The sequence below is a fragment of the Oncorhynchus clarkii genome, chromosome 26, assembly GCF_045791955.1.
Source record: "Oncorhynchus clarkii lewisi isolate Uvic-CL-2024 chromosome 26, UVic_Ocla_1.0, whole genome shotgun sequence".
Taxonomy (NCBI): Eukaryota; Metazoa; Chordata; class Actinopteri; order Salmoniformes; family Salmonidae; genus Oncorhynchus; species Oncorhynchus clarkii.
Genome location: NC_092172.1, coordinates 13,986,721 through 14,006,250, shown reverse-complemented (window position 1 = coordinate 14,006,250; position 19,530 = coordinate 13,986,721). Strand labels below are relative to the sequence as shown.

Here is a 19,530-nt window from a genome sequence, read left to right as displayed (position 1 = left end):
TGCGTACTTGCTTGTGTATATGTGTGGAAACAAAGGGAGCTGCTTTAATCACATCAGTGATGTGCTCAGTCCTCTCTCTCTGTTTCTGTAGATGGTGTTCTGTTCACTAAGCTCCCTAGGCTGACTGTTCCAATACACCTACGTATATGTACCACCAAGTCCACACTGCCTCCAGGCTCCCCTTAAATCAATGTTCTACACAGGAACCTCTGCTGACACTCGTACAGTCTGATAGTGCGCTAGATTACAGTGGCCACTGCTTATATTTATATAATAGCCAAGTTTTAATTGCCAAGTTATCGTTACTCATTGTGTATTTGTTCCTCGTGTAATAATTGTTCTATTATTTTTCGATTTTTCACTCTGCATTTTTGGGAAGGGCTCGTAGGTAAGCATTTCAATGTTAGTCTACACCTGTTGTTTACGAAGCATGTGACAAATAACATTTGATTTGATGATTATGATATAGGGTACAACTAGTTACAGTAAATGAGGGGCTCTGCTCAGAGCTGTGCTGCTGGATATGCTAATTTTAAGGTAAAGGCACAGGGGCTTGACAGTGTTTTCATCCAAGAGCCTGTCACTGGGGTGTGATTCTCAAATATGGACGAAGCCATCGATGACGTCACCCCATTGTTTCCTATGAGAATGCTCAGTGGCGCATTTATTTATTTTATTTATTTATTATTTTTTATTAACAACAAATCAATACATAAAGCACATGAGGGAACACAAGCATACATAGATTACAAACAATGGACAATCGAGCTAGGGGCGGGGCTGGGGGCGGGGCTAGGGTGTACAATATCACATTACAATTACACAAGGACCTTAAGGGACATGCATATACTTACAATTCTAACAGCTTTTTTTGTTAGTAGAGCATTTAACCGTCTCAAAATACATTTATTTTGTTTCTGGGTGGTCATTACAAAAGGAGCAATTTGAGTTCATGTTTTCCTTAAACTTCTTCATATAGTGGTTGGCAGGATAACATTTATAAATAATTTTAAAGGAAACTTCCTTAATTTTGTTAACAAGTAGGTAGGTATGTGTGTGGCAACATCCAAACTTTTTTCCAACAGATATTATCAATAAATCCATTCCAATAAGGCATGACATAAGGTAGATACATTTATAGATACAACATCCTGTTGAAACAAGGATCGTATCGCTCTGTTGTTGAATGGACCAAAAGAGAAACAAATCTTTCCTACTGATGAGTCAACGGGGTCAACAGAAGGTAGGCTCTGAGGGTCAGGTGGGTACACGTTCCTGAATAACATAGCAACACCTGAGGACTCAGTGGCGCATTTAAAGATCAGGAAGTGTCATTTCAGCGTGTCACCATCTTGCTACATGAGGGAGTTTTTGGAAACATTGCATACGAGCATTGCATTGAGCTACTCTAGCAGGCTAGCTCAGTGCTGCCCCCTCTCATGGAGTAGCTTAAATTGAAGGGTGATCGAGGTACTGCAGGCTGCCATTAGAAACTAAATTATCCGTTTATCTTCGTCTGTGTGTGGTTTTAAAGTAATTGGTTCAAGGACATACATCTGATGAAATCAAAGCCATGATTGTGTTCAATGTTTTTTTATATACCCACGAATATTGACCACGAAGAGTGCCGTTTGGAGTAGGTTAGGCTAATTTCATTGTGGCCACACAAGGTTGCTCGTCTCAGGGATATTATAGTTGGGTCCTTGAGAGAGGCAATAATCCTAAAATGCCTCAGTTAAAAATTAGCTGTTTAAATGTATAGTGTGTCTGGGAAAACAAAACAGTACATTTGTCAGGCTGGGTAAGAGTGTCAGAGGCAAAGGAATCATAGCATTCTAGTACTGGTAGTAATTAAGAAATATTAGGCTACTGAAAGTATGTGTAGGGCTTTACAGAAGCCTTATTTCTCCCTGTCCTTTATTGTATGTAACCTCTGAAGAGCAAGCAGTCAGGGTTGGAGGAATTCTAAATGAGCTTGGTAAAATTTTAATCAGAACGGTGGTCTCTATGCATCCATTTGGCGACTTTAGGGTCAAGTCTTGACAGGGAATGCAGCATTTCTCATTAGAGCTCAGACTGAAACGCAACTTATTAAATGTTAATTGACGTCACAATTGACGACACAGTGCAGCACGGGCTTACAGTGTTCCAGCAACATTTCAGCACATCTTCGTCATCTTCTTCCTCAGTCCTACACGTTTCCAGAAGGCCATCAATGTTTTTCCCTCTCTAGGCCTCATTTCTGTTCAGACCTTTTTATCTTTTTACTAACTCTCTCCCTTCGCCTTTGTTTTTCGGGGAATTGGGGCTAACAAAAACAACACGCTACAAAAACGACTGTGTGAATGCGGATCCGCTCCGGACGTAGCGAGCTTTCTGTGGGATCCGTAGAGCCGCGCGGGGTTCTAGCTTAGCTTAAATACATTTACCAGTTGAAAAAGAACAGAGGAACAGGGCAAGGAGGGGGTCTAGGCCTCTTGTCATGCTAAGAGTGTTCAGATAAGTCCTGCTTGGTCCAAGTTAATTACAGTTGACATTTAAATAAGTGCACTTGTCTTGAAGATGGTGGAAGAGCTGAGAAAAAGACAGGCCTCTCTCTAATTGAGTTTGTGTTGCGTGCCCCACCCCCACATCACAGCACCGAGCCCACATCACTGCTTTGTTCCACAGGGAGCTGATATGTGAAATGTAGCTGCCGAAAGTGGGAAAACACATTATGGATGTAACTGCGCAAGTGTTTTTGTGGATTCTGCCATGTTCTCTTCCAGAGATTGTGTTGTTTGAAGCATAAACCTGCAGTATGTTTTATTATTTTACATGTATGAAGTGAGATCTCCCCAAATGTCAATTTACACCTATGGAGATCAACAAATTCACTGTGGCTATGTGTGTGTTATGTGTTAACAATTGGAGTGAGCCAGACTGGACTGTCAGTTCCATGAAGCAAGGTTGTATTGTGGTTTTTGAAGTGTGTGAAGACACACCTTCAAAGGTTTTGATGTTGAATCTCACACTGTAGCATCTTTCAAAGCACTTTACGGTAGGCTACATTATATGATATGGTATGGCATCACTGTATAATCATCCAATCAGATGGAATTGGAATGGATCCTATATGATGCAATCTAGGCTATACATTATATGCGTCACTTCCCATACTATTCTCCTATATCCATGTGAGTAGCGTCTACCCTACATTATGGATGAATGAGCATGGTTAATCGAATATCTGGATATCTGAATGGAGTTAAGTTTTCAAAAAAAAATTGAGATTTTTTGACAATTAAAAAGATTTGTCTAAATGAAATGTAATTGTCCATGTTACGTTGTCACACAAGGATATACCATGGCGTTTGAAATGCTTAATTGAATAAAACAACAAACTTTAGAATTTAGCTACTGCTGTTTCAGACCTCATGTGGCTTTAACAGTACATTGTTTACAGTTGCACACTGTAAATGTAGTCTACAGTTCTGAGGACGCACAAGTGATTGTTTTATTTTTAACCTAATTGTCTCTCTCATGGGCAATGGGTTATGGGTTGCGTTTTACATGAAAAGGCATTTTACTATCATAGCGCATTTAGCCCTGACAACGGAATGCTATTTTCCCCCATTCAAATAGCGATTAACCTACAGGCGGTCCACAACACTGACACAGATCAATGCAAAACACTCATCAGAAAACTTTTTTGTTAACATACTTCTCTTTCACTGCTGCTGTTATTCTAGTCTGCTGTTAGCCTAGGCTGCTGTTATTCTAGTCTGCTGTTAGCCTAGGCTGCTGTTAGCCTAGGCTACTGTTATTCTAGTCTGCTGTTAGCCTAGGCTGCTGTTATTCTAGTCTGCTGTTAGCCTAGGCTGCTGTTAGCCTAGGCTGCTGTTATTCTAGTCTGCTGTTAGCCTAGGCTACTGTTATTCTAGTCTGCTGTTAGCCTAGGCTGCTGTTATTCTAGGCTGCTGTTAGCCTAGGCTGCTGTTATTCTAGTCTGCTGTTAGCATAGGCTACTGTTATTCTAGTCTGCTGTTAGCCTAGGCTACTGTTATTCTAGTCTGCTGTTAGCCTAGGCTACTGTTATTCTAGTCTGCTGTTAGCCTAGGCTACTGTTATTCTAGTCTGCTGTTAGCCTAGGCTGCTGTTAGCCTAGTCTGCTGTTAGCCTAGGCTGCTGTTATTCTAGTCTGCTGTTAGCCTAGGCTACTGTTATTCTAGTCTGCTGTTAGCCTAGGCTACTGTTATTCTAGTCTGCTGTTAGCCTAGGCTACTGTTATTCTAGTCTGCTGTTAGCCTAGTCTGCTGTTAGCCTAGTCTGCTGTTAGCCTAGGCTGCTGTTATTCTAGTCTGCTGTTAGCCTAGGCTACTGTTATTCTAGTCTGCTGTTAGCCTAGGCTACTGTTATTCTAGTCTGCTGTTAGCCTAGGCTGCTGTTAGCCTAGTCTGCTGTTAGCCTAGGCTGCTGTTATTCTAGTCTGCTGTTAGCCTAGGCTACTGTTATTCTAGTCTGCTGTTAGCCTAGGCTACTGTTATTCTAGTCTGCTGTTAGCCTAGGCTACTGTTATTCTAGTCTGCTGTTAGCCTAGTCTGCTGTTAGCCTAGTCTGCTGTTAGCCTAGGCTGCTGTTATTCTAGTCTGCTGTTAGCCTAGGCTACTGTTATTCTAGTCTGCTGTTAGCCTAGGCTACTGTTATTCTAGTCTGCTGTTAGCCTAGGCTGCTGTTATTCTAGTCTGCTGTTAGCCTAGGCTGCTGTTATTCTAGTCTGCTGTTAGCCTAGGCTGCTGTTATTCTAGTCTGCTGTTAGCCTAGGCTGCTGTTATTCTAGTCTGCTGTTAGCCTAGGCTGCTGTTATTCTAGTCTGCTGTTAGCCTAGGCTGCTGTTATTCTAGTCTGCTGTTAGCCTAGGCTGCTGTTATTCTAGTCTGCTGTTAGCCTAGGCTACTGTTATTCTAGTCTGCTGTTAGCCTAGGCTACTGTTATTCTAGTCTGCTGTTAGCCTAGGCTGCTGTTATTCTAGTCTGCTGTTAGCCTAGGCTACTGTTATTCTAGTCTGCTGTTAGCCTAGGCTACTGTTATTCTAGTCTGCTGTTAGCCTAGGCTGCTGTTATTCTAGTCTGCTGTTAGCCTAGGCTACTGTTATTCTAGTCTGCTGTTAGCCTAGGCTACTGTTATTCTAGTCTGCTGTTAGCCTAGGCTGCTGTTATTCTAGTCTGCTGTTAGCCTAGGCTACTGTTATTCTAGTCTGCTGTTAGCCTAGGCTACTGTTATTCTAGTCTGCTGTTAGCCTAGGCTGCTGTTATTCTAGTCTGCTGTTAGCCTAGGCTGCTGTTATTCTAGTCTGCTGTTAGCCTAGGCTACTGTTATTCTAGTCTGCTGTTAGCCTAGGCTGCTGTTATTCTAGTCTGCTGTTAGCCTAGGCTACTGTTATTCTAGTCTGCTGTTAGCCTAGGCTGCTGTTATTCTAGTCTGCTGTTAGCCTAGGCTGCTCTTATTCTAGTCTGCTGTTAGCCTAGGCTACTGTTATTCTAGTCTGCTGTTAGCCTAAGCTACTGTTATTCTAGTCTGCTGTTAGCCTAGGCTACTGTTATTCTAGTCTGCTGTTAGCCTAGGCTGCTGTTATTCTAGTCTGCTGTTAGCCTAGGCTGCTGTTATTCTAGTCTGCTGTTAGCCTAGGCTGCTGTTATTCTAGTCTGCTGTTAGCCTAGGCTACTGTTATTCTAGTCTGCTGTTAGCCTAGGCTACTGTTATTCTAGTCTGCTGTTAGCCTAGGCTGCTGTTATTCTAGTCTGCTGTTAGCCTAGGCTGCTGTTATTCTAGTCTGCTGTTAGCCTAGGCTACTGTTATTCTAGTCTGCTGTTAGCCTAGGCTACTGTTATTCTAGTCTGCTGTTAGCCTAGGCTACTGTTATTCTAGTCTGCTGTTAGCCTAGGCTACTGTTATTCTAGTCTGCTGTTAGCCTAGGCTACTGTTATTCTAGTCTGCTGTTAGCCTTGGCTACTGTTATTCTAGTCTGCTGTTAGCCTAGGCTACTGTTATTCTAGTCTGCTGTTAGCCTAGGCTACTGTTATTCTAGTCTGCTGTTAGCCTAGGCTGCTGTTATTCTAGTCTGCTGTTAGCCTAGGCTACTGTTAGCTTAGGCTGCTGTTAGCCTAGGCTACTGTTAGCTTAGGCTGCTGTTAGCCTAGGCTACATTTTGTGAAATTATATAATTATTTCAAATGCCCCTTCCTCCCCTACATCACTGTCCTCTCCCACCTGCCCCCTTCCTCCCCTACATCACTGTCCTCTCCCACCTGGCCCCTTCCTCCCCTACATCCTTGTCCTCTCCCACCTGCCCCCTTCCTTCCCTACATCACTGTCCTCTCCCACCTGCCCCCTTCCTTCCCTACATCACTGTCCTCTCCCACCTGCCGCCTTCCTTCCCTACATCCCTGTCCTCTCCCACCTGCCCCCTTCCTTCCCTACATCATTGTCCTCTCCCACCTGCCCCCTTCCTCTATTTGACCATACTGTTTAATCACTGGGCACAGTAAAAGGGTGCTAATTGGACTTAATTTATCTAGTTTAGGAAGTGACCTGGCTGACTGTCCGTCGTTTGGCCACAGCACTACAGTACATCTGCAGCCCTGGCCTGGCCACTCACACTGTCATTACTCTCCCCCAGAACCCTATTGTATGTATATAAATGTCCCTCCCCACCTGATGGAGCACTCACTACAGTGGTTCAGTGTTTACTCTTTATCCATGGAGCTGTTGTCAGAGGTCTCTGTCTCTGAGCCCAGCTGTGTTTGTTAGCATAGCATAGCATATGAGCCGAAGCTATCTAGGAGCCTCTCATTTACTCAGTGTCACGGCTAACTAGGAACCTTTCATTTACTCATTGTCACTGATGGGTGCCAGATTATCCAAGCACAGGCTTTCCCCCTAGAACTAGAGGTAATGATCACTAGAGTTCCCTGCACAGTGGTTGCTGACAGCAGAACACAGGTAATTACCTAACCACATGGCAGCTCCCTGCCCTGGTCAGACTGCAGTCTCGGCTGCTCATTTGGTTCATTTTATCGCAATGTGTCTGCTCAAGGTTAAGAGCCGCCCAGTGTTGCTTTAGATAAAGCCACTGGATTATGACTCATTCCACTGAAAGATGGAGACATTATTTACTTTTTTTAATCATTTTTTTTTTGCCAACAAGTTAATTGCCTTCGAGTGCGGGAAAGGGTATAAAAAGAACTGTAGGTAATACCTCCCTGGTAATTGGTTGATTAACTGGGCTGGTGTGCCACTGAGTTTAGGACATTAGTACGCTGGTACTGTACATGGCAGTAGTATTTACTGTAGGCCTATACGAAAGACGCTCTGAAAAAAAAAAACATTGTGTAGGTTTTCAAACATTGAATTGACCGCTGCATCTCCCCTTTCTCTCCAGCGATGGCGGAGTTCCATGTCCAGCCGCGGTCAGTGCGTGCGGAGGAGGCGGGCATGGGGCGGTTCCAGTGCCAGATTCACGGCCTGCCTGAGCCTGCCATCAGCTGGGAGAAAGATGGCCGCTCTGTGGACACTAAGGATGAGAGGTACAGTAAAGTAGGGTTCCTCTGTGTTAATCACTTCGGCTGTGCCTACCAACTACTGTAGGTCTACTGTACCTGCACACCGAACTCTGGCTGTTAACACATTCACTGTAGAAGCTTCACAACCTTCACTTACCTGTTACCCAGCCAAACCTCACTCAGCTCAGATCAACACCACCTGGAATCCAGTGTCCCTTGTGTCTGTCTAGCTGTTTGAAATTGAGTTTACGTTGCATGTGTAAACACACTTAATCAAGCAAACAATGATCTACTCCCTTGATTCTCTTTCTTTTTCTCTCCCTCTCTCTCTCTTCTCCCCCCTCCCTCTCTCTCTTTCACTTTCTCCCTCTGCCCTCCCCCCTCCCCCACCCTCTCTCTCTCCCACCCTCCTCCCATTCCTTCTCTCTGGCAGGTATACCCTGCTCCCCACTGGTGTTCTGCAGATCACAGGTCTGCGTCAGGAGGATAGTGGTGTGTTCTGCTGTGTGGCCCACAACAGTGCAGGAGTAAAGCACAGTGCCGGGGCTCGCCTCACCGTCTCAGGTCTCAATACTCATACATACATGATTTTTCAACGCCGATACCGATTATTGGAGGACCAAAAAAGCTGATACCGATTAATCGGCCGATTAAAAAAATATATATATATATATTATATATTATTTATTTATTTAAAAAAAAATATTTGTAATAATAATTACAACAATACTGAATTAACACTTATTTTATCTTAATATAATACATCAATAAAATCAATTTAGCCTCAAGTAGATAATGAAACATGTTAAATTTGGTTTAAATAATGCAAAATCAAAGTGTTGGAGAAGAAAGTAAAAGTGCAATATGTGCCATGTAAGAAAGCTAACGTTTCAGTTCCTTGCTCAGAACATGAGAACATATGAAAGCTGGTGGTTCCTTTTAACATGAGTCTTCAATATTCCCAGGTAAGAAGTTTTAGGTTGTAGTTATTATAGGACTATTTCCCTCTATACCATTTGTATTTCATTAACCTTTGAGTATTGAATGTTCTTATAGGCACTTTAGTATTGCCAGTGTAACAGTATAGCCTCCGTCCCTCTCCTCGCTCCTCCCTGGGCTTGAACCAGCAACACAACGACAACAGCCACCACATCGAAGCAGCGTTACCCATGCAGAGCAAGGGAAACAACCACCCCAAGGCTCAGAGCAAGTGAAGTTTAAAACGCTATTAGCACGCGCTAACTAGACAGCCATTTCACTTCGGTCACACCAGCCTCATCTCGGGAGTTGATAGGTTTAAAGTCATAAACAGCGCAATGCTTGACGCACAATGAAGAGCTGCTGGCAAAGCGCACGAAAGTGCTGTTTGAATGATGTTTACCCGCCTGCTTCTGCCTACCACCGCTCAGTCAGATACTTAGATACTTGTATGCTTGTATGCTCAGTCAGATTATATGCAATGCAGGACACGCTAGATAATATCTAGTAATATCATCAACCATGTGTAGCTAAGTTTAATGCTAGCTAGCAACTTACCTTGACTTACTGCATTTGCGTAACAGGCAGTCAGTCTCCTGTTACGAGAGAGAGGCAGGTCGTTATTGCGTTGGACTAGTTAACTGTAAGGTTGCAAGATTGGATCCCCAAGCTGACAAGGTGAAAATCTGTCTTTCTGCCCCTGAACGAGGCAGTTAACCCACCGTTCCTAGGCCGTCATTGAAAATAAGAATAATACTGACTTGCCTAGTTAAATAAAGATTCAATAAAGGTGAAAAAAAAAACGGCAAATCGGCGCCCAAAAATACCGATTTCCGATTGTAATGAAAACTTGAAATCGGCCCTAATTAATCGGCCATTCCGATTAATCAGTCGACCTCTAATACATGCATACATACATACATACATACATACATACATACATACATACATACATACATACACACACACATACACACCTTCCCTGGATACCCACCCAACACACAAATATGTGGCTATGCATCATCTCACACAGCGTCATCGCCAAGATGATGCAGAACAGTGAAATCCAATTAAATGTTGCAATCCATAAAGCTCTTGCACGCTCACGCTTGCATCACTCTCTTCTCCCCCAGTATCCCAGTCTTCTGTTTACAAAGAGCCCATGATCCTCGTGGGTCCTGAAAACCTCACTCTCACCGTTCACCAGACGGCCATCTTGGAATGTGTTGCCACAGGATATCCCCGCCCCATCGTGTCATGGAGCAGGCTTGGTAAGACCAAAACCCCGCTTTCTCTTTTACATCAAATCAAAGCTTCAGCCTTCAGGGTGCTGAACAGGGGTTAAACCCCCCTGCCTCTCAGGCCTTAAGGGCTATAGAACCCTTCTATCTTCCACAAGGTTCCATGCTAGATTGCTTGTCTAGTTTGCAATCATCCGAAACCCGACTTGAAGTACATCACTACTGCAGCTGACATAAAACCATGTCACCATAGTAGTATAGCTGAATTATATAAACATTTACATAAAGCACACAGACAAAATACAGAGATTGAAGAGGACATTCTGTTAAACGGGATATTTTGATACATTAAGATACAGCAGCTTTGTGTGTGAAATTGGTCATGGTATGCTGCCTTCACTGCATACACGGAGCCCATTGTTTCCCAGATGGATCCAAAGGATTTGGAATGTTGAAAGCCTATTTACCAGACATTATCTTGCTGACCTTGATATAAATGAATGGAGAAAAAAAGCTGTGTTCAGTGACTGCTTCTAATGTGGTACAGCACAGTGATTAAGTAGGCTACTGCTGTCCAGTGTGTATTTGTGTGTGTTTTTGTACGCACGTACAGTTGTGTGGATGTGTGTGTGCATGTATGTATGTGTGTCTGGGTTAGCTCATCTCTGAATTGTGTACATACGTGTAGTATGTTCCTTTATGTAATGTCTAATAGAACATTCATCTTCTGTACACATGAAGCAAGGGATTGCAGCCTATATGAGTCTTTGCGGGGCTAAACACAATCTTATTTTTTGATGAATGTATTCTTTACTCTCCTGGTCGAGATGAACCTCTATAAAGTGAGTAAGTGACACACGGTGGGAGATCCACCGTAATTGCTTAGAGGTGTTGAGCCCAGGCAGGATTCAGCCCCCCACACTTCAAACGTTCCTCTTGGCTATCACTCAAACTCTGCTGCTACCAATTTTGCAATCTGATATTTGTTTTTCAAAGCTATTATCCAATCTGATTTGCTGTTCAAAATGTAAATTGCAGCCCCTCCCCAACCAGAGAGGAGCCATAATCAGATTGTGGATATTGCCTTGCACGATGTTGCTGTAATTAAATGCTGACAGGATGGGATTTCAACAGGGGCGTCATGCAGCCATTATTTTAGAGGGGGACACAAAGTATGTGAAGATGGAGGGGGTGGTATAGTTTGAGAATTTTGCATTTTTCAAACACCTGAAACAGCTTTTTCCTGCAATCTAGACCCATAATAATTATTGCCTAATTTTATGTAAAAAAAATATATCAAATCAAATTGTATTGGTCAAATACACATATTTAGCAGATGTTATTGTGGGTGTAGCGAAATGCTTGTGTTCCTAGCTCCAACAGGGCAGTAATATCTAGCAATTCACAATAATACACACAAATCTAAAATTAATGAATTGAATTAAGAATTATATAAATATTAGGATGAGCAATGTCGGAGTGGCATTGATTAAAATGCAGTAGAATCCAGTATATACAGTGCCTTGCGAAAGTATTCGGCCCCCTTGAACTTTGCGACCTTTTGCCACATTTCAGGCTTCAAACATAAAGATATAAAACTGTATTTTTTTGTGAAGAATCAACAACAAGTGGGACACAATCATGAAGTGGAACGACATTTATTGGATATTTCAAACTTTTTTAACAAATCAAAAACTGAAAAATTGGGCGTGCAAAATTATTCAGCCCCTTTACTTTCAGTGCAGCAAACTCTCTCTGTTTTTCTTTTGAGAAATGAAGAGTTAGTGCTATTCATTGTAAGTGTCACTACAGGTGGACTCTACTGTGTTGGTGCGCGTGAATGCTTTTATCCGGTATTAGAAACTTAAATTTGATCGATTGTTTACGTTTTAGGGTACCTGAGGTTGGATTAGTTTTGAAAACATTTGAAACCAAGTTTACAGGTAATCTATTAGATACTTTGTAGGAATGTTGGGCGAGTTGAAACCGGTGTATTTCTGAATCAAACGCGCCAAATAAATTGACATTTTTGGGACATAAAGAAGGACATTATCGAACAAAAGGACCATTTGTGATGTTTCTGGAACATTTTGGAGTGCCAACAGAAGAAGATCTTCAAAGGTAAGGCATTAATTATATAGCTATTTCTGACTTTTGTGGCGCACCTGTCTGATTGAAATAGGATTTTCATGTGTTTGTATGCGGGGTGCTGTCCTCAGATAATCGCATGGTCTGCTTTCGCCGTAAAGCCTTTTTGAAATCTGACACAGCTGCTGGATTAACAAGAAGTTAAGCTTTATTTTGATGTATAACATATATATGTTTGTGAATGTTGAATATTGATATTCCTGTAGTTTGAATTTGGCGCGTTGCCATTTCACTGGATGTTGTCAAATTGATCCCGCTAAAGGGATTGGCACGTGAAGGGATCCATAAGAGGTTAAGAACGGGAAGCATAGAAATAACACACATAGAACAGATCAACCGCTTCTTAGACTTGCTTTCAATGAAAATGACAGATCTATTACTCACATTTCTATCTAAAAGTTACATATTGCAGCTTTAACCTCTAGCGTCGAGCAATTCCGTATCCGGGAGCGTAATCATAGCCTCAAGCTCATTACCATAACGCAACGTTTCCTTCTTATGAAAATCGCAAATGAAATGAAATAAATATATTGAAACACAAGCTTAGCCTTTTGTTAACAACACTGTCATCTCAGATTTTCAAAATATGCTTTAACCAAAGCTACACAAGCATTTGTGTAAGAGTATTGATAGCCTAGCATAGCATTAAGCCTAGCATTCAGCAGGCAACATTTTCACAAAAACAAGAAAAGCATTCAAATAAAATAATTCACCTTTGAAGAACTTCGGATGTTTTCAATGACGAGATTTTTTCCAAAAATATTATTTGTGTAAGAGAAATAGCTCCGTTTTGTTCATCATGTTTGGCTAAGAAAAAAAAACGAAAATGCAGTCAACACAACGCCAAACTTTTTTCCAAATTAGCTCCATAATATTGACAGAAACATGGCAAACGTTGTTTAGAATCAATCATCAATTGTGTTTTTCACAATTCTATTAGATGAAAAATCATTCCTGGCAGTCGGTTTCTCATCAAAGGCAAACGGAAAAATACTGCAGCTGGAGATTACTCAATAATTGCGACGGAGGACACCAAGCGACCACCTGGTAGATGTAGTCTCTTATGGTCAATCTTCCAATGATATGCTTACAAATACGTCACAATGCTGCAGACACTTTGGGGAAAACGTGGAAAATGTAAGCTGACTCCTAGCTCCTCCACAGCCATATAAGGAGTCATTGAAATGAGGCGGTTTCAAAAAATGCGGCACTTCCTGATAGATTTTTTATCTGGGTTTCGCCTGTAACATCAGTTCTGTGGCACTCACAGACAATATCTTTGCAGGTTTGGAAACATCAGAGTGTTTTCTTTCCAAAGCTGTCAATTATATGCATAGTCGAGCATCTTTTCGTGACAAAATATCTTGTTTAAAACGGGAGCGTTTTTCATCCAAAAATTAAAAGAGCGCCCCCTATATCGAAGAAGTTAAGAACTTTTATGCCTTAGATGTTTACTCGAACTGCCACACCGGTATATAGTACAATAACTCAATAATTAAAGCTATTTTAGTATTTTCTAAAGTCTAGCAACCTTGCCTGTAGGCAAGCCAGCAGAGATACAAGCTACTCTATCTTGAGTTATAGCCTGAAATGGCTCGGTAGCTAATTATGAGGTTGGGAGATTGGGAACCTATCTGGAATAGCTAAAGCCAACTTCATAAAATTGCTAGGTGACTAGTATTCCAGAGAAACAACAACATTTTTTGTTTTATTTATTCATCAAAAAGGAATCAATAGGCCACATAGCTTGATCAAATTCATTTACAAACATTCCTCCTGCGAGTCCTGCCCATCACCGGCAGTTAAAATCAAATCATACACTGTGTGTGTCACTCGACACTCTCTCTCCTCCGCTGACGTAGCATATCTTTGCTCTGTGGTGCATCTGGTAAGAATGGGGGGTGATAGTCAGTATGTCCCCTCTGCAAAATACTGCTGACAGATCTTTTTTATAAATAATGATGATGAAGCTGGGGCTTTAAAAAAAGTTATTAATTTAACATCTGAAAACTGTAAAAACAGGACAAATCTGAGGGGGCACGTCTCCTTGTGGGCATGACGCCTCTGGATTTGAGTGTATTAGATTACAGGGAGTAATGGCCTGGGGATAAGCTGGATAATGAATTTAATAGATTCACATCAGTCATTCCTTAATGCCAGAGTTTGTTTGGAGCTTTCCATTCATCAGCACTGGTGCTCTCTGGGCTACTTTTTGCTGGCTCTCTGCCTGCTTTGACACTAACTACATTACAGACTGACATAGAGATAGCGGCATCCATTCAGACAGCACACACACACACACACACACACACACACACACATACACACACACACACACACACACACACACACGCACACACACACACACACACACACACAGATAGAGAGCAAGAGAGAGATCAAGTTTCTGTGAGAGAGAGTGTGTCTGGAGAGATAAGAGGTAGACATGGAGGAACTGTAAACTGTGTCCAACTCTGTTGATTTTACAGTTCACTCAGCAGCTAGCCCGACTTGAGTCAGGCTTATTGTAGAGGGGTAATAACGCCCATTATATGGTTCACAGTTGTTTAGCCACTCCTAGCTGAGTCCCCCGCACAGCCCTTTAACACTCTAAGCCGGGACACACAAGACGCAGATGTTACAAAGATAGAGAGGGACTGAAATATCTTCGGCTGTGCCATGTCTTTGTTGGTCCTACCCCCAAAATATGCTTTAACCAAAGCTACACAAGCATTTGTGTAAGAGTATTGATAGCCTAGCATAGCATTAAGCCTAGCATTCAGCAGGCAACATTTTCACAAAAACAAGAAAAGCATTAAAATAAAATAATTTACCTTTGAAGAACTTCGGATGTTTTCAATGACGAGATTTTTTCCAAAAATATTATTTGTGTAAGAGAAATAGCTCCGTTTTGTTCATCATGTTTGGCTAAGAAAAAAAAACGAAAATGCAGTCAACACAACGCCAAACTTTTTTCCAAATTAGCTCCATAATATCGACAGAAACATGGCAAACGTTGTTTAGAATCAATCATCAATTGTGTTTTTCACAATTCTATTAGATGAAAAATCATTCCTGGCAGTCGGTTTCTCATCAAAGGCAAACGGAAAAATACTGCAGCTGGAGATTACGCAATAATTGCGACGGAGGACACCAAGCGACCACCTGGTAGATGTAGTCTCTTATGGTCAATCTTCCAATGATATGCTTACAAATACCCTGAATATACTGAATGCTGCAGACACTTTGGGGAAAACGTGGAAAATGTAAGCTGACTCCTAGCTCCTCCACAGCCATATAAGGAGTCATTGAAATGAGGCGGTTTCAAAAAATGCGGCACTTCCTGATAGATTTTTTATCTGGGTTTCGCCTGTAACATCAGTTCTGTGGCACTCACAGACAATATCTTTGCAGGTTTGGAAACATCAGTGTTTTCTTTCCAAAGCTGTCAATTATATGCATAGTCGAGCATCTTTTCGTGACAAAATATCTTGTTTAAAACGGGAGCGTTTTTCATCCAAAAATTAAAAGAGCGCCCCCTATATCGAAGAAGTTAAGAACTTTTATGCCTTAGATGTTTACTCGAACTGCCACACCGGTATATAGTACAATAACCCAATAATTAAAGCTATTTTAGTATTTTCTAAAGTCTAGCAACCTTGCCTGTAGGCAAGCCAGCAGAGATAGTTATACAAGCTACTCTATCTTGAGTTATAGCCTGAAATGGCTCGGTAGCTAATTATGAGGTTGGGAGATTGGGAACCTATCTGGAATAGCTAAAGCCAACTTCATAAAATTGCTAGGTGACTAGTATTCCAGAGAAACAACAACATTTTTTGTTTTATTTATTCATCAAAAAGGAATCAATAGGCCACATAGCTTGATCAAATTCATTTACAAACATTCCTCCTGCGAGTCCTGCCCATCACCGGCAGTTAAAATCAAATCATACACTGTGTGTGTCACTCGACACTCTCTCTCCTCTGCTGACGTAGCATATCTTTGCTCTGTGGTGCATCTGGTAAGAATGGGGGGTGATAGTCAGTATGTCCCCTCTGCAAAATACTGCTGACAGATCTTTTTTATAAATAATGATGATGAAGCTGGGGCTTTAAAAAAAGTTATTAATTTAACATCTGAAAACTGTAAAAACAGGACAAATCTGAGGGGGCACGTCTCCTTGTGGGCATGACGCCTCTGGATTTGAGTGTATTAGATTACAGGGAGTGACGGCCTGGGGATAAGCTGGATAATGAATTTAATAGATTCACATCAGTCATTCCTTAATGCCAGAGTTTGTTTGGAGCTTTTCATTCATCAGCACTGGTGCTCTCTGGGCTACTTTTTGCTGGCTCTCTGCCTGCTTTGACACTAACTACATTACAGACTGACATAGAGATAGCGGCATCCATTCAGACAGCACACACACACACACACACACACACACACGCACACATGCACACACACACACACGCACACATGCACACACACAGAGAGCAAGAGAGAGATCAAGTTTCTGTGAGAGAGAGTGTGTCTGGAGAGATAAGAGGTAGACATGGAGGAACTGTAAACTGTGTCCAACTCTGTTGATTTTACAGTTCACTCAGCAGCTAGCCTGACTTGAGTCAGGCTTATTGTAGAGGGGTAGTAACGCCCATTATATGGTTCACAGTTGTTTAGCCACTCCTAGCTGAGTCCCTTTAGTTGTGACACTGGACTGGGGCTGGGAGTCGGAGGGTCAGGCTGAGAGCCTGAGGCTTGCACTTAATAGTACCATGGAGCATGTTTAAGTTATACTGTTCTAGCCATAGCTTCTACTACAGTCGATAAGAAACTCCACTTGCTGACATAGCTGACCAGGCTGTTTCAATTGGATTGTAAATACGTATGAATAATAGGTTCCTAAGTTCTAAATCCTGTAGCCTACAGCCCACTGTTGGTGCTGTTCGCTGCAGCTACAAGAACTCAGAAAGGGCTGAGGTTTGTATATTCTATTTTGAAGGCATTCTCGTGAACTCTGTCTGGATGCACTGTCCACCTTTTTCCATTCTCGTGTCTCTTCAGCCCACAGTGCATTGTCTTGTCGAGGTCCAGGTTTGTGGAGTGTTTCCAAATGCCCCTCCCTTTCCTTGTGGTGGCTCTGCTCAGATGCACACAGTGCTCACAGAGGAGACGTGTGTTGCCCTCCTATAAAATACCTGGCCCAGGCCATATGGCCCCAGTCTCTGGCTGGCTGGCTAGCTGTCTGCTAGCTGTCTGTTTGAAGATGTGAGGAGAGGAGGATGGCCAGTCTGTTTTCTCTGCAGGCTTTTAGCATAGCGGCCATGTCCCCCGCACAGCCCTTTAACACTCTAAGCCGGGACACACAAGACGCAGATGTTACAAAGAGAGAGGGACTGAAATATCTTCGGCTGTGCCATGTCTTTGTTGGTCCTACCCCCATTATAAGGCCATTGAAATAGGAAGAGCCAGAGAGCAGGACAGGGTATTTGATGGAGGGACAGAGGGGAGTGGCAGTCTAGCTTATCCATGTAGCTCTGCCTGCTCAGAGGGCATTTCCACAGTTTAAAGCATGGTGTGCCTAAGGCAGTAGAGGGCTTTGTCAAACCGTGAGATCAAACTGGTGTGTGTGCGCGTGTGTCACTAGCCTGTCAGAGCGGGGTGGGGAGGACGGGACTGGGGATGTAAAACAGACCCTCACACATAATGGAGTCGTGGCAACATAGTTCTTCTGCGTCACTGACTGTGTCGGCGTGGCCTTGGCCCTCACCCAAGACACGCGCCTCGTTTGCCACCTTTCTACTGAATAAATATGGTGATTCTCACAAGACGTGCTCTGTCACACTTGTGAGAACTGCTCTGATATTTACTGTGGAATGTGTTTTGCAGCGGTATGGGGCAATTTTATTGACTTCATTTTATTTTTACAGGGACAGTGCACATTAATCAACGTTTCAGTAAAACTGCCGGTTTTAGCCAGCCGGCTAATTTTCAACCTCAGTCCCTGGGCAGGATATTAAAAACAACTACAATATAGACAATCATTGAGCAGTGAGCACACACAGAGCAACAGGACAAGCAAGACGTAGCATACAGACAGAGCAACATAGGACAAGCAAGACGTAGCATACAGACAGAGCAACATAGGACAAGCAAGACATAGCATGCAGAGCAACAAAACAAAATCCATAAAAGCAACAAAGTGTTTCCACACCTCACAAGCTACAGACAACAGACATGGAAAGCGGCAACACAAAGCTAGGGACCATGTTCACAAATCTGATTGACCTTTAGCCATGTCTTCATGTTTTTTGTGAAAGTGTGATAGGTGGTGCAGTTGTGTGTCTGTTACGAATCCCTTTTGGCCCGACAGTCTAGGGGGAATGGTAATGAGACGCGTAACATAACTCATGCAAATTATAATTGTGACAAAGTAAAAGTGTGAACGTAATAACCACGACAACTGAAATCTACCGTCAAACTCAAGGTTTATTTGATAAACACACGGTAATGGGGGGAGCAGGAAAAGGGGCTGAGCTGGACCCAAGGAAAGAAACAATAAGTATTCAAAACACCCCTAAGCTAGACTAGCCTTATTTAACAACAGCTAGCTAACCAAAAATACAGTGGGTGGTCCGCCCAGTTCTAACTAGTGTGTTTAACAAAGTTTACCTACGGGTAGTGTATGCCCATGGGCGACTTGTCTTGTTTTCCCCCTTTTCCCACCAGCAACAAACACCATAACCAAAACAATACTCACAGGAGATGACAAAGTGATTTGGAGGTGCTCCAACAAAAGGAGAGGTTTAAGACACAAAGAGAGAGAGTCAAAAAACAGAGATCTACAAACATGGCATTTACAAAGAGATTGAGCTACTGAAATCTATGAAGAACAGAGATCTACCAACATGGCATTTACAAAGAGATTGAGCTACTGAAATCTACGAAGAACAGAGATCTACAAACATGGCATTTACAAAGAGATTGAGCTCCAGAGCAAACAAATGATGGGGTTTTTAAACCATGGGGAAGGAACTGTGATAGGGTAGGAAACAGGAGGAGGTGTGTCTTCTGATTGTTGATTGGATTGTTGACTGATTGGGGAGTGATGATTTTCACCTGTGAGGGGAGACGGAGAGAAAAGAAACACACACAGGATACACACACAGGATACTTGTATCCGTAACAGTGTCTGATGGCAGTGTATTCCAGACATGGGAAGCTCTCACAGAGAAAACAGATTTACTAAATGTGCTTTTCCTTAAGGGAACTATACAGTCACCTCTAGCGTCTCCTCTTCTCCAGCGTTGAATATTTTGTGTACATTATAGTATGTTTAATCAATCATTTATCACCTTTGGTATTTTTATAGCCTTTTTTAAAGTGTTTTTTATTTTTTATTCTAAGCTAATTCAGCTAATTTGCTATCTCACTCCTTTCCTCCTCTTCTCTCTCTTTCTCTGAATCTCTATCCCTTCCCTAATTTCATCTCCTGTCCTATTCCCTACTCTCCTCCCCTCCCTTCCCTTCCTCCTCTTCTCTTTTCTCCTCCTCTCCTCTCTCCTCAGATGGCCGTCCGATAGGTGTGGAGGGCATCCAGGTGCTGGGTACAGGGAACCTGA

General features: G+C 42.4%; 1 protein-coding gene across 1 annotated transcript in view; it reads left to right on the top strand.

The window, feature by feature from the left end:
- The window catches only part of LOC139384882 (immunoglobulin superfamily DCC subclass member 3-like), a 121,814-nt gene that overhangs the window by 64,379 nt on the left and 37,905 nt on the right, over positions 1 to 19,530 (top strand). The window contains exons 3-6 of the mRNA XM_071129781.1: positions 7,421 to 7,565; positions 7,975 to 8,105; positions 9,653 to 9,790; positions 19,477 to 19,530. The exon at positions 19,477 to 19,530 is cut by the window's right edge and continues 105 nt beyond it. Of these exons, the coding sequence (XP_070985882.1) occupies positions 7,421 to 7,565; positions 7,975 to 8,105; positions 9,653 to 9,790; positions 19,477 to 19,530 (468 nt within the window). The remainder of the gene's footprint in view (positions 1 to 7,420; positions 7,566 to 7,974; positions 8,106 to 9,652; positions 9,791 to 19,476) is intronic.